The sequence below is a fragment of the Pleurodeles waltl genome, chromosome 3_1, assembly GCF_031143425.1.
Source record: "Pleurodeles waltl isolate 20211129_DDA chromosome 3_1, aPleWal1.hap1.20221129, whole genome shotgun sequence".
Lineage (NCBI taxonomy): Eukaryota > Metazoa > Chordata > Amphibia > Caudata > Salamandridae > Pleurodeles > Pleurodeles waltl.
Window position 1 is genome coordinate 1,459,320,385 of NC_090440.1, and position 15,862 is coordinate 1,459,336,246.

At 46.4% G+C, this 15,862-nt stretch overlaps 1 protein-coding gene across 1 annotated transcript in view; it reads right to left on the bottom strand.

Annotated features, from left to right (window-relative positions):
* LOC138285299 (ficolin-3-like) overlaps positions 1-15,862 on the bottom strand; it is a 151,506-nt gene that overhangs the window by 120,638 nt on the left and 15,006 nt on the right. The window contains exon 3 of the mRNA XM_069225042.1: positions 5,670-5,723. Within this exon, the coding sequence (XP_069081143.1) occupies positions 5,670-5,723 (54 nt within the window). The remainder of the gene's footprint in view (positions 1-5,669; positions 5,724-15,862) is intronic.

The window sequence follows — 15,862 nt, forward strand, 5'->3', positions numbered from 1 at the left end:
ATCTGGATTTTAGCAGTCATTCTTCCATCACCGCTTATCTTCACCCTTGCCCAGTTATCACAGTTCTGGCGGGAAATTGAGGATCACTAGCTTCCTCCACAACCTGTGCCGTTCTACTGAATCAAAAACTTTGGATAAGTCCACAAAGCAGGTGTACAAGGCCAATTTGTTGTTTGTGTATTTTTCAGCTAACATGGTTAGTGCTGTTTGATTGTCCGAGGTATTTGATGAGGGTCGGAAGCCAATTTGATTCAGGGGTATTATTTTGAGCTTGGTTGCCCATTCCTTTAGTACTTCTAGCAAAAGGCCCGCAAAATTTTTTGAGTCAATGTCGTGCGTTGCAATCAGTCGATAGCTGTCTGGGTTCCATAGAGGCAGTTCTTGTAGATTGGTTGAAAAATTGCCCCTTTCCAGAAATCCAGAATTTTGTTTTCCAAGACATAGGTGTTAAACATATCGCAGAGTTGGCCAGACCAAAAGATAGGGTTGTGTTTTAGAATGCCTGCAGGGAGGCCAGTTGGACTGGGAGCACCACTCTGTCTGCAGTGTTGAATTTGTCCCCCAACATTTCGTATTTCAAAAGGACAATGGGTTCAACTCGCAGCAAGAGTTAGAAATTAATTCCGCTGCATCCTTACAGAAGCAGAGCTTCGAGATGTGCTCGATCCACTTCTCCTTCAGCACCACATTACTTTGGATCCTGGTGGTCCCACGCTCCAGTTGATTCACAATTGACCACAAGGGCCGGCTGTTCTTATCTTTAGTTGCCTCCACAATTTTGATCCATTCCTGGTCTATGTGGGCCTGCTTTGTTTCACATACAGCCTTCTTGTATTTCTTTCTTAGATCATGAAAGGCACACAGGTGGCTATTGTCCAGCTGTTGTCTCTTTAGGGGTCTGGCTGATGTTGTTAAGCTGTTGTCCTTGTTGCCTTAAGGCCAACGTGAACCATTGTTTTTTGCTTGGTGGAAGACTGGCACTTGGCCATTGATTGGGATCTAGCCGGTTCATTAATGCTGACAACATTGCCTCCCACTTAGTGAATATATCCGCATGGATCACTTAGTTGGAAAATATGTTGGCTTTCCATGCTTCGTATTTCTCCATGAACAGACTGAACTATCTTATGCAATGTAGATGGCTTCCAGAGGTCTGTTCTTCTATCTTCTGTAGCAGAGCTGCATAATGATTGTTGTTCGTTATTTCCATAATTTGTGCTTGGCAGTCGCTTTCCTTTGGAATTTCTGGAATCCAGCTAACAGATTTTCAGTTTCTTTTCAGGTTTGTTTGTAGGCAGATGGTGTCAAAGTCCCTCAAAAAGGATTACAAACTAAGATCTTTAGCAATTTTGCTGGCCCTCACAATATTCCAGGATATTACCTTGTTTTAACCAGCTTGCATATGGACAGACGTCCTAAGGTTCGGTTTTCTTTGACATTGCTAGTTCTGACTCCATCTTGGTAAAGAGGGGGTATGTCAGGATCGAAGGGTGAGTTTGTACCTGCTAGCTTCCTCGTTTTGCAAAGCCCACTTACTGGCAATATCTTGTCCTAGGCTGGCCCTGTACGATGGAGATTGAGAACTTTTGTGGCCTCATTATGAAGGAGAGGGATGCTCCCTTTGAACATTGAAGAACTGTTCTCTTGGTGCCTGCCCAGGAGTTAGTTGTCGAGACGACGTCCCTTTTTTGGTTTTCTTTGGGGGAAGAGAAAGGATGGGTATTTTACTCTGTTAACTTCCTTTGGCTCTATGCCCCAGTCTTCGAATACTTCTGACTTCAACAACAGTAACTTCACAATTTCTCTGCCCCTGAAACAAACTTCAGTGCACTTGCTTACATCGCACTTTCCTGATGCTAAGAAAGCTACAAATCCGAGGTCTTTACTGCTTATTTGTTCCAAGCCTTGGGTTGCAAGGCAGATTCACATGAGATTTCCTCGGTTGAGGATATCCCAGGGACCCTGGGATTTATATGTCAGGTGCAAAATTAGGGTGTAAGCACCCATACTTTTAAGGGCAGCGAGTGTTTATCTGCTTGCTCATGACCGTTTGTGGTATGAAGAGCTGATGTGATTGTGGGGTCTGTGAATACTTCTTGCTCTGCCAGAAAGGGCACCTGTTTCATAGTGTACACACCAAACTGACTAGCTGGAGGGTTTGGGTAGGGCCGCATTGGTCTTGGGGCCCAAGGTAGGGACCCCACGTGGGTGAGGTCACCAGACTGCACACTTGTACCGTCAGGGACCTTCCCTAGGAGGGTTGCCTGGATGGATGTCTCATATTGATCCAGTTGGAAACAGCTCTCAGAGGACTTCACCTCTCTTGTTATTTTGGCTAGTGCCTCCGCGGGTAGATTTCAGAACTTGAGGATTTTTGTCGTGATCCTTTGGGTTATCATATTGCTGTTAACAAACCAGGGGCCCCCAGGTTCCTGCATTCAGCTGACTCTGTTCCTCCCTCTTCTTGCTACCTTTGAAGATTGATTCCCCGATGTGAGGTTGGCAGCTGACCTGGTGTGGACTGAGTTTCAGTGTCTGCCGGTTGGGCAGGAGGCTTGTTGTCTTCTTTTTTCCTGCACTTTTCCTTATAGTTCCCTCTCTGTGGGCTGTTATTGCTGTATCTGGGGAGGTGTAGGTCTTTCTTTTCCTGACCCATAACTGTTTTATTATGCATTTTCCTTAAGCGTTTTTTTGTTTTTCAAAGACAGACAATTATGAAGGGTACTTCCACTGTTTTGAGCTCTTTATTTGAGCCCTGTTCCGACTCATATTCTAGATCTGTCACTATTGTGGACATTATTGACAGCAATTCTTGCAGTTTGTCCAGAATTGGGCTACAATGACAGCAATAAGTCTGGATAGCCAGCTCCCTGTCGGCCTCCACTTGCGCTTGTGCTCTTCTAATGAGCTCATTTAACCTGTCCAACTTGTTGTCAATTGCCATGGTAGTGGTCACCAAACTTTGCAGGATTTGAATTTGAATGTCCAATTTGTCTGTATTGAAAATCGTTGCATTAGTTATGGCTGTTAGAGTTTTGTTTAGGGCATTCCATCCTGTCTAAAGCTGGGCATTCTTTGTGTCCGTTAGACTGCAGTTCTGTGATGAATCGAATGCCTGAGACCTGTTAGTAAAGGACTGATTGACACTTATTTCTGTAGGTGTTGGATAAGCGCCCCCTTCCACTGAGCTCTGCTCCTTTTCTTCTTTGTTGAAGACCTCTTCTAAATCTTCCTGTGTGAGAGAGGCCTCCTAGTGGAGGCTGGTCATATTCTTCTTTGAGATTGGTGATTCTAAGGTCAGCTTTACCAAGCTTCCTTCAAGGCTTACTTCTGTGCGATGGCCCTTAGAAATGAAGTCTTCGGGTGTCTTGCCTCTGTCCTTTATCACTATGATTGGAGATAGGGGGGCTTACCACTCCTGCGGTTTGATCACATGCTCCGTTAGATTATATTGGAATTTTGGACCTGGTGTTGCACTTAGTGCATTTGGTGCAGACAGTCCCGCTATAGATTCTTGTGCTGCTTTACTTGGCGGAGCATCCTCCCAAGAAGTGCCAAAGGTAATTGCACTGTCACTAAAAAATCTCCAGTTGGGCTGTTATCTCGGAACTGTCCCTTCAGGGGGGGTTTTATGACTGACAATTTTTCCCAGTGGTGTAAAGTACTTGTTGATGCCTTTGCACCCTGTGTACACCTTTCGACCTTCCCCTTATGTCAATTTGTGATCTCCATAGGTGAGCTCCTTTGACTCCTTTATCTGCATCGACTCTTGTCCCCAGAGGTGCTGCTTGTGTCGTTGTTGGGGGCCTGGAGGAACGCTTCACCTTTCCCTCTTCTGCACGCCCACCCTGATTGTTTGGGGCCCCCCTTCTCTTGTCTCAATAGGTTCTGCACCCTGTGGGGTGCCATCAGAAGGAGGGAGCTGCAGGTTCTCATACGCTCCTGCTCTCCCCATGCACCCCATGTACTACTTTGCGCAGCTTTGTGTATCTTTGACCCAACTGGGTGGTTCCAATTGTCTTTGAATTACTCCTTACTCCTTCTTCCTCACTCGTTGAGGAGAATAATGTGACAGTTGCTGGCAAGAGCTTCTGTCCATGTAAAATATAGCTGCGCTCACTGTAGGATAGATCCGCTCTGAGTCCTTATTGCAGTGACTGTTTTTTCCTATAGATCACTCACAACACAGGTGTCTTGTCCAGGCAAGCATGTGGCTGATCTTGCTGGAACTGCACAGGGGGGCAGGAGATGTTCCCAGGTGGGAGGTGGGGGCACTTGTGGACCTTCAATCAAATCTTTCAATCAAACCTGCCCTCCTTCTTGCCATGCAAACAAGTCTGTGCCATTGTCTTCCGTGGTCTGCCCTGCTGCCTGTGGCTTGTTGGCATTGCTGTTGAGGCTGAATGCCTGACTACTGGCCAATTTCTGGCTGCTGTTTATGCAAAGAGGAACTGATGGCAAGCGGGTCTCACAGGAAGCCCCCACCAGCCGCACCCAGTCCTAGCTGGGCCATTTCTGTGGGGGACCAATGCGCACTATCAGTGGCAGCCGTCTACGGCTGTTGCACTTGTGTTGGCGTGGCTGCGTGTGTGGGGTGCTGCAGTGCGGTACAAGGTACCTGTTTGTCCTTGATTTCTTATCTCCTGCCCAGCTGCCTTTGCACCCCCTCAAGACGGGCTGCTGGCGGTGGGTAGGGGCCTCGCTGCCGCTGCCATGCGGGAGGTGTGGGGGTAACGGGGCAGCGGCAAGCAGGGTCGCAAGGGGTCGTGAAAGGGATCTGCCATCACCGCGCTGCATCACACTGTCACTGCACTGCTGCCACTGCACCGATGCTTGCCTATTGGGGCTAGCATGTTTACAGTGGTTCTGGGTCTTCCGGACGTGACCTGTTCGCCGTGGTTGCGGGTCTTGTGACTTGCTTCCGGACTTGACCTGTTCGCAGTGGTTGCTCTGTATAATTCGCCTGGAGTTCGAAATATTATCTGCTCTCTCTCCCACAATTGCCACACCTGTTAAAACCTGTAATCAGGTGAAGCAGTATCTTCATGGGATACCTCGATGCTTACGGTGCTAAATTTATAAAATAAAGAGTGCCGATGCTCAAAGAATGCTTGAAAGCCTGACAGACACTATTAAATTTCAGTGTGACAAATACCAAGGCTGCCTGGTTATGAATCCACCTCGGGCCTCTTTCATTCCTGACAGACACTATCTATCCCTTTATATCACTCTTGCAGTTTTTTTTATTCCTCCGTTGGTGACGGTTTTTCATCCTTCTCGCCTGCTTTTGTGCATTTCCCCCCTCTCATTCTTGGTAAATGTCCGATCAGGAAAAATAAGTGAAGGTCCCCAAATATGAGCGCGGGTGACCTCCACCGGCAACCGCTGCCTCAAATTACGAAAATGAGGGCTAAGGGCGGGTGGGGTAAAACCAAAGTCCTCCTCGGTCACTCAGAGGGTCCTTCAAATTGATGTGTGACCCGTCACTAGGTAACAATGACAAATCCTTTAATGACAAATTTGTTTTTAGCAATTTTTCCTAACTGATTCATTGCAAATGACTAAATATTTTCTCTTACATACATTTCTACTTTTATGATTGAGTTACTGTACTTTTTCGTTGTTAATTAAACAGGATAGTTTTTTTTAACAATTTCCTTGTGCCTCACCTGGATCTCCCTTGGGTCCAGCTTTACCTGGATGTCCAGGATCGCCCTTGAGCCCTGAAAGATGAGGCAAACAAGAAGGAACCTTAGATTTGGTAGCAAATTGGATTTATGGGAAACAAAACGCAGTAATCAGGATGAGAAATTAACAAGTGCAGATTTCCCTACAAAAAGAAATAAGTTAGGCATGTGCAAAATCTTGCCAATTTTGTAAACTTGTTTTCTATTTATGCCAACTTCATGAAACTTGCAACATTTAAACACAATAGATTGTTCAAAATCACATAAAAAGTCGAGTTTGTGAGGAAAAACCTGCAGAATAGTTCTTCAGTTGAAACGATTTTGTAGAAAAAAATCTCCCACAATTTTTTTGCATGAAATTTCACAAAGATGTTGAATTTGTCACCCATACAACACATTGCTCGTGAAACTATAATTCACCCAGAAAATAAATTGTTGAGCTATGATTTGAAGCGTTCGAACACAGCAATACTCAAATTAAACAATGCTTACTTTTCCTTCTTTGCCTCTTTTCTCTCCTTTTCCAGTTTAAATCTGGCTAGTACATTTTTTCTGCCAAATCTTGCTGAACGTGTTGCAGTTCGATGCAGATTCACAGTTAAAAGCGAGGCTCTTTGTTGTCACACAAGCCTCATCTGGAAATGCAGGGCCTCATTTCCAAGAGGCCTGCGCCGTGGGGATGTCAGTTTTTGTCACGCTCTGGTGGCGCAGGGCTCTCAATCATATCTATGAGGCGACGCAAAGCCACCCTGTGAGGCTTTGCATGGCCTCAGAGATATGGGGTAAGGCAAGGCAGTGCAAAGCGCTATGTTGCCTTACTCTACGTCAAGGAAGAGTTCCATGGTCATTGTGGTGGGTTTTCCCAACGCCCATGATTTTTTACACATTCCCAGACATACAAGAATCTGTAAATCTGGGAATGCGTCAAAACTGTCCACCTCCCCTGGGGACACACACAGTAAGAGGAAAACGTCTCCCTTGATTGTTTTTGTGCAGGAAGGTGTCTTTTCCTGCACAAAAACAATCCTACAAACAACGCAGACACCCTTGTACTAGGGTGCAAGGGTGTCTGCGTTGGCACTCGGGAGCAATTTCTGTGCCTGTGCCTGCTAAAAGGACAGGAATGCATCGTATCACGTAAAACTGTGCATTCCTGCCCTTCGGCTTTGGCATAGACCAGCACAGCTAAAAGGCTTTCGGCGCTGCCCCATGCCATGTGTTTGTAAATGAGACCACATTGTTCAATACCCCTAATACGGCAATTTCTACCAGCTCTAAAACTGACTTGTGTATCTAAAAAATAATAGCTCATAGTGTGTGCCATACAAAAAGAATCGCTCGTTATTAATGGAGCAGATTTTTTGTCTGTGGAAATGTGATTACATCAATAGGAAACTTCATTTTGTTGATGATCCACTATCCTGGTTCATTGCCAAGTACCCCTCCACGGGTGCTCTGCATGGAGTTGGCGAGCGGTGAAAGGGGTCTCTACCCCAGTATCACGTGTTGCTCACATAAGCAGATTTACTATAAAACATTTTAGATAGTGTGAAATGTTAGAGGGTCTGTTACTCAATGCCTTTTAACTACCACAATGTAACATTTTACACATTAATCTCGTCTGCCTGTCTGGGGACATTGTCATCCATTTTTCTTTTTTAAAGACAAAATTGTTTTATGTGTCGCTTTGTTCAGTGAAGGTGAATAAATGTCCATGCCTTCCATGTGCCAGCTCCTTGTCTTTGGATTGGTTTGTCCAAAGATCTTTAAAATTAACCCTCTTTCATTTTATATAGAAAATATCTGAGCCCCCCCCAATTTTCCTGTTTATAGTGGACTATCTGTGAATGTTCTTCTTATGTTGTTACGCCTGCAGCGGAGAGTACACTATATAAGAAATACAGGGCCAGATTTATCATATATTCATGCAATGCAACACAGCAAGACACCGTGCTACGCTGTGCTGAGTGAAAAGGAGAGTGCAGGAATGCGCCATAATTTACATTATATGGGGCATTCCTGTCTTTTCCTTGCACTGGTGCATAATTTGCTGCCTTGCACCAGTGCGGTGCAAGGGTGTCTACATTGTAGGCAGGATTGTTTTGTGCAGCAAGGGGTACTTCCTGCACAAAGACAATCTTTTGAGGCATTTTCCTCTTTCTAAGTGTGTTACAGAATGCAGCACACTTAGAAAGAGGAAACAAGAAGAAATACATCTCTTTCTCCTTGTGCCTCTCCTGGTGAGGAGTACCATTTTGACACATTCCAAGGTTTACCTGTCCTGGTAAATCTGAGAATGTGCCAAAATCTATGAGTGGATGCGTGGGATCACCCATGCTCCACCTATGGTACGCCTTCCCACACCAGAGCAACACAAGGTAGTGACTTGTGCTGCTTGTGTTACTCCAGTTTTACCAAGTCACGCCGACCCAAGCAAGGAGGCCTTCGGAGGTTTGGTAAATATCATACTAGGGTTTGCTTTGTCCTGCGTCACCTTGCATAGTGCAAGGGTGACACAAAACATTGATAAATGTGGCCCACAATGTAATTCCCTAATATTCTCCTGCTGACGTGCGTCGGACCAATTCACTACTAAGGGCCATATTTAACATTACTTGATGCAAAGCAGTAAGATACTTTACCCCACTGCGTGAAAGGGAAAGGGCGGACTGCACCATATCTATCAAGATAAGGCGCACTCCTGCTCTCTGTCTGCACTGGGGCACAAACTGCTGCCTAGCACCAACGCAGGCACCCCTGCACCATGGTGCCTGCATTACAGGCAGGATTGTTTTTTGTGCAGGAAGGGACACAAAAGCAATCTTCTAAGGAGAAATAAAGATAAATATGCCCTTATGCATCACCTTGTAATGCTTCCTACGACCACACTAACCATGAAATTTCCTTTACAAGATCATCTACCATGCTGCATGAGGTAATGACACACATTATTCCAAAATGACCACATACCAATTAAAATCTCTTAAAGAAATGATTTAGTTCAATGCATAGAAAATTGAAACATGGCTTTCCATATCTGTTGTATACTCTCAATAGAAAAAAATAACCCATTTTGAAGTTTAAGAATTCAGGCTGGAGCTCAGTCCTTACATTGTTCTACATGGATGGAATCCGTAATCATCAGTTACTATCTTTGCGTCGGAGCGACTCGCTTACGTCAAGCTAAAAAAATCAAACCAGTGCAGGTTTCTGGCTCCATGTACACAACCATTGTTCTGTGACTTGTTTCCTGTGATAGTTCATTTCCAGATCGGGTTAGTCTTTACAGAAATGCCTTGGTCCGAATTGTTCACCAAACCCACACAGTGTACAATTAAAATGTATGTATTAGCAGAAGTGGTGTGTGATGTCATCTAAGAATAATTGTCTCCTCACTCCCTTAGTATTGTTGTCAAACCTGGATGAACAATCTTTCTTAAATGCCTTCTGTGGTACCAAATACATTGCATCTGCTCTTTACTATAAACGTGCAATTTTTAAACTCTTCTTTTTTTATTTGTTTCTCCTTTTTCATGTTCACCCTCCACCTCCAGCCAGAACAAAGGCAGCTGAATCCCCAAAACCTTTTTCAGTGTACGCAGTGCACCCACTGGTCCAGTTCAATCTCCGAGAAAGGAGACAGAGAGACTAAAGAAGTGTGAAGTTGAAGGCAGGACTCGGAGTAATGCATCCATTACTTACCGGTTGTGATTTATGTGAAAACTGTATATGCTATTTTGCTAATTCAAAGTTCCTAAAGTACCAACCTGCAATACCTTTCATTTAATGTATTACATGTAAATCTTGAACCTGTGGTTCTTAAAATAAACTAAGAAAAGATATTTTTCTATACAAAAACCTATTGGCCTGGAATTGTCTTTGAGTGTGTGTTCCTCATTTATTGCCTGTGTATGTACAACAAATGCTTAACACTACTCCTTTGATAAGCCTACTGCTCGACCACACTACCACAAAATAGAGCATTAGTATTATCTCTTTTTGCCACTATCTTACCTCTAAGGGGAACCCTTGGACTCTGTGCATACTATTCCTTACTTTGAAATAGTGCATACAGAGCCAACTTCCTACATTGGTGGATCAGCGGTGGGGTACAAGACTTTGCATTTGCTGGACTACTCAGCCAATACCTGATCACACGACTAAATTCCCAAAATGTTCATTAGAAACTGATTTTTGAAATTTGAGCTATTTATCTAAATTTTTAAAAGTTCTGCTAGGACCTTGTGTTAGTCCCTGTTAGCATTTCTTTTAGAGTTTAAAAGTTTTGTGAAAGTTTGAATTAAGTTCTAGAGATAGTTTTAGATTCTTAAAAAGTATTCCAACTTTTAGAAACATAATGTCTAATGCAGAGGAGAATGTGATGGAACTCGACATCACCCCTTACCTCCATCTTAGGATGAGAGAGTTAAGGTATCTCTGCAAATTAAAAAATATTAAAGCTGGTTTAAACCCTACCAAACTACAGCTCCAGGAGCTGTTGGCAGAGTTTGCCAAAGCCAACCCCTCTGAGGATGACCTCCCAGAGGAGGAAGCTAGTGATGTGGAGGAGAATTTCCCCTCTCCAGTCCTAGTTAGGGAAATCAGGGCTCCTCAAACCCTGATTCCAAATGTGATAGTCAGAGAGGCTGGTTCTCTCACAGGAGAGTCCAGCAGCTCTGGAAACATTGAGGACAGCCTCAATGAAGATGACCTCCTGCTAGCCAGGATGGCCAAAAGATTGGCTTTAGAGAGACAGCTCCTAGCCATAGAAAGGGAAAGACAAGAGATGGGTTTTGGCAGCAACATAAATAGGGTCAGAGATTCTCCTGACATGTTGAAAATCCCAAAAGGGATTGGAACTAAATATGAAGATGGTGATGACATCAGCAAATAGTTCACAGCTTTTGAGAGGGCTTGTGCAACCAAAAAAGTAAACAGATCTCACTGGGGTGCTCTCCTTTGGGAAATGTTCACTGGAGAGTGTAGGGATAGACTCCTCACACTCTCTGGTAAAGATGCAGAATCTTATGACCTCATGAAGGCTACCCTGATTGAGGGCTTTGGATTCTCCACTGAGGAGTACAGGATTAGGTTCAGGGGGGCTCAAATATCCTCGAGCCAGACGGGGGTTGATTTTGTAGACTACTCAGTGAAAACACTGGATGGTCGGGTAACTGGAAATGAAGTGCATGACTATGTTGGGCTTTATAATTTGTTTATGAAAGAACACATTTTAAGTAACTGCTTCAATGAAAAGTTGCATCAGTATCTGGTAGACCTAGGTCCAATTTCTCCCGAAGAACTGGGAAAGAAGGCAGACCACTGGGTCAAGACTAGGGTAACCAAAACTTCCACTGGGGGTGACCAAAGGAAAGGGGTTACAAAGCCTCCCCAGGAGAAAGTGGGTGACACTAGAAATAAAGAAAAAGAGTCCCCAAATACCAGACCAGGTGGGTGGGCCCCGAGACACAACCCAAAACAAAGGTGGGTACCAGGGTAAGAACTGGGATGCCACTAAGGCATGGTGCCATAACTGTAGACAGACAGGGCACCACACCAAGGACACTTCTTGTCCCAAAACCAAACCCCCTAGCAAAATCCCAGGGGTAACCAGTGTAGCCATTGGGGATGACTCCCCAGATGAGGAGGTCTTCATAGCCTTCAACTGGAAAAACGGCCCAACAGGTGAGGTGGAGATTCCAGAGGGAAGTAGACACTTCCACCACCTACTGGTGAATGGAATCCCAGCCACTGCCCTGAGAGACACTTGTGCCAGTCACACTAGTGTGCATGACAGGCTGGTGTTCTCAAAACCAGTACATCCCAGGTGAGATGGCCAGAATAAGAGTTAGCCCAGACAGGGTCACTGATAGGCCTGTGGCTTTTGTGCCCATAGAAGTGGGTGGGACTTTTAGTTGGAGAAGGGTGGTAGTCAGTACAGACCTCCCCCTTGATTGTCTCCTTGGAAATGACTACCCCGAGGTTAGTCAGAGCCCAAGAGAGGAACTGGTCCAGTGCCAGTCCTCTCCCAAGGATTCTGGAGGTACTGCCTCTGCAGTAACTGCATGTAGGCCCCAGAAGAAAAAGAAAAGAAAACAGTGTAGGAAGGGTGGACAACCTTTAGCCAAGGTTCCAGCAAGCCAAAGAGATTCTGCTCCAGTAGGGGAGAACTCCAAAAGTGGCACTGATAAAGTCCAACCTGTCCCACAAGAAGTCCTGGCTAGTCAGGCAACTGTTAAGCCTGAGTGGGTGGCTCCTCAGCTAACAGAAGAAAGAGTGGAAGAAGGGTGTTTACTACAAGATGTGGTAACCCCCCACTCTAATACAGCAGACAGGCACCCTGAACCCAAAGAAGCCTGTAACTTAGCCCCTTCCCTTGTAGGTGAAGAGCTAAAGGTGTGGTTCTGGGCACTGACAGCTGTCAGTGGCCTCTGCTGGGTGTTAGCCTTTATGGCTGCACTATCCTTGGCATGGTGGTCTGACCCCATGCCAAATAGCAAGTTAGGCCCGCTGACTCTGTTGGTCATGGTGGGGTTACTCCAGCTCTGGGTAACCTCTTTGGGTAAGCTAGGTGTGACCCTGGCTAAGATAAGATTAGCAGAGGTGGATACCTCTAACCCCAAAATAGAGAGAATGGGTGGAGACATTAAAGACACAGACAAGAGGCAATTCAGACTAGGTCCTATCACTGTGGAAGTGGGTCAGTTCCCCAGAGGGAATGACCTGAACAGGAGGATGTAAGGCAGAGTAGGCCCTGCAACAAACCAGCCTATTTCCTCTACTCTTCCTCACCTGACAGACTAGGAAGACTCTCCCAGCTTTGGCTGAGTCTCCTGGCCTGTGGACGGGGGTGGGGGGGCTTGTGTAAAGAAATGGCTCCCTGTTGCAATTACCCCCCACTTTTTGCCTGATACTGATGCTGACTTGACTGAGAAGTGTGCTAACCAGGCCCCAGCACCAGTGTTCTTTCACCTAAAATGTACCGTTGTCTCCACAATTGGCACAACCCTGGCACCCAGGTAAGTCCCTTGTAACTGGTACCCCTGGTACCAAGGGCCCTGATGCCAAGGAAGGTCTCTAAGGGCTGCAGCATGTCTTATGCCACCCTAGGGACCCCTCACTCAGCACAGACACACTGCTTGCCAGCTTGTGTGTGCTGGTGGGGAGAAAATGACTAAGTCGACATGGCACTCCTCTCAGGGTGCCATGCCAACCTCACACTGCCTATGGCATAGGTAAGTCACCCCTCTAACAGGCCTTACAGCCCTAAGACAGGGTGCACTATACCACAGGTGAGAGCATAGGTGCATGAGCACTATGCCCCTACAGTGTCTAAGCAAAACCTTAGACATTGTAAGTGCAGGGGTAGCCATAAGAGTATATGGTCTGGGAGTCTGTCAAAAACGAACTCCACAGCTCCATAATGGCTACACTGAATACTGGGAAGTTTGGTATCAAACTTTACAGAATAATAAACCCACACTGATGCCAGTGTTGGATTTATTTAAAATAATGCACACAGAGGGCATCTTAGAGATGCCCCCTGTATTTTACCCAATTGTTCAGTGCAGGACTGACTGGTCTGTGCCAGCCTGCTGCTGAGAGACGAGTTTCTGACCCCATGTGGTGAGGGCCTTTGTGCTCTCTGAGGACAGAAACAAAAGCCTGCTCTGGGTGGAGGTGCTTCACACCTCCCCCCTGCAGGAACTGTAACACCTAGCAGTGAGCCTCAAAGGCTCAGGCTTTGTGTTACAATGCCCCAGGGCACTCCAGCTAGTGGAGATGCCCGCCCCCCTGGACACAGCCCCCACTTTTGGCGGCAAGTCCAAGGGAGATAATGAGAAAAACAAGGAGGAGTCCCTAGCCAGTCAGGACAGCCCCTATGGTGTCCTGAGCTGAGGTGACTCTGACTTTTAGAAATCCTCCATCTTGCAGATGGAGGATTCCCCCAATAGGATTAGGGATGTGTCCCCCTCCCCTCAGGGAGGAGGCACAAAGAGGGTGTAGCCACCCTCAGGGCTAGTAGCCATTGGCTACTAACCCCCCAGACCTAAACACACCCCTAAATCGAGTATTTAGGGGCTCCCAGAACACAGCAAGATAGATTCCTGCAACCTAAGAAGAAGAGGACTGCTAAGCTGAAAAACCCTGCAGAGAAGACGGAGACACCAACTGCTTTGGCCCCAGCTCTACCGGCCTGTCTCCCCACTTCTAAAGACACTGCTCCAGCGACGCTTTCCACAGGGACCAGCGACCTCTGAAGCCTCAGAGGACTGCCCTGCATCTAGAAGGACCATGAACTCCAGAGGACAGCAGCTCTGTTCACCAAAGACTGCAACTTTGAAACAAAGAAGCAACTTTGCAACAACTTGCGTTTCCCGCCGGAAGCGTGAGACTTGGCACTCTGCACCCGACGCCCCCCGCTTGAACAATCACTTTAGGGAGGACTCCCCGGCGACTGCAAGACCGTGAGTAGCCAGAGTTGACCCCCCTGAGCTCCCACAACGACGCCTGCAGATGGAATCCCGAGGCTCCCCCTGACCGCGACTGCCTGCTTCTAAGACCCGATGCCTGGTAAAGACTCTGCACCCGCAGCCCCCAGGGCCTGAAGGATCCGACCTCCAGTGCAGGAGCGACCCCCAGGTGGCCCTCTCCCTTGCCCAGGTGGTGGCTACCCCGAGGAGCCCCCCCTTGCCTGCCTGCATCGCTGAAGAGACCCCTTGGTCTTTTATTGAAACCTATTGAAAACCCAACGCGTGTTTGCACACTGCACCCGGCTGCCCCTGTGCTGCTGAGGGTGTACTTTCTGTGTGGACTTGTGTCCCCCCCGGTGCCCTACAAAACCCCCCTGGTCTTCCCTCCGAAGGCGCGGGTACTTACCTGCTGGCAGACTGGAACCGGGGCAACCCCTTCTCCATTGAAGCCTATGCGTTTTGGGCACCACTTTGACCTCTGTACCTGACCGGCCCTGAGCTGCTGGTGTGGTAACTTTGGGGTTGCTCTGAACCCCCAACGGTGGGCTACCTTGGACCCAAACTTGAACCCCGTAGGTGGTTTACTTGCCTGCAAAAACTAACAAACTCTTACTCCCCCCAGGAACTGTTGAAAATTGCACAGTGTCTAGTTTTAAAATAGCTATATGTGATTTATGTGAAAACTGTATATGCTATTTTGCTAATTCAAAGTTCCTAAAGTACCTACCTGCAATACCTTTCATTTAAAGTATTACATGTAAATCTTGAACCTGTGGTTCTTAAAATAAACTAAGAAAATATATTTTTCTATACAAAAACCTATTGGCCTGGAATTGTCTTTGAGTGTGTGTTCCTCATTTATTGCCTGTGTGTGTACAACAAATGCTTAACACTACTCCTTTGATAAGCCTACTGCTCAACCACACTACCACAAAATAGAGCATTAGTATTATCTCTTTTTGCCACTATCTTACCTCTAAGGGGAACCCTTGGACTCTGTGCATACTATTCCTTACTTTGAAATAGTGCATACAGAGCCAAATTCCTACACCGGTAATGGCATTACTCCTAGTCTTACTCCCTCACCTTCCTTTCCATGCCAATGAGGCTTCTTGCCTCACCTAGCCCCCTCCCTTCCCCTTTAAAAAGTCCCCCCTGCCCCAAACACCTCCTGTACAGAAACAAGCCCAAAAAACAGCGACTCAGGCGTCCCGTACCGGGTGGGCAGGAGGGAATGGAAAGGAAGGTGAGGGAATAGGACTAGGAGTAATGCCATTACTGGTAAGTAATGGATGCATTACCTCCCGTCCCTCCCTCGCCTTCCTTTCCATACCAATGAGATGTAGCAAAAGAAACACAGGAGACGGACACTGAGTTGCAACATATTTAATCACAACAAATTAGGCCACCAGAAAAGAACACCCCTATTGCATTACACAGGGCAACACACGGTGACCCAATACCGACTCCAAACATTCCAATTCCGCAATTCTGTAATGACAAACAAAAGTGGATGGAGAGGCCCAAGTAACCGCCCTGCAAATTTCCACCACAGAAGTGCCCTGTAACTCACCCACCATAGCAGCCATTCCCCGGGTAGAACGCCCCTAAACCCCCGGAGGAGGCAGAAACCCTTTCAAAGAAAATGCCAGCAAAACCATAGAGCGGACCCAATGACTCAAAGAAGCAGTGGCCAGTTTC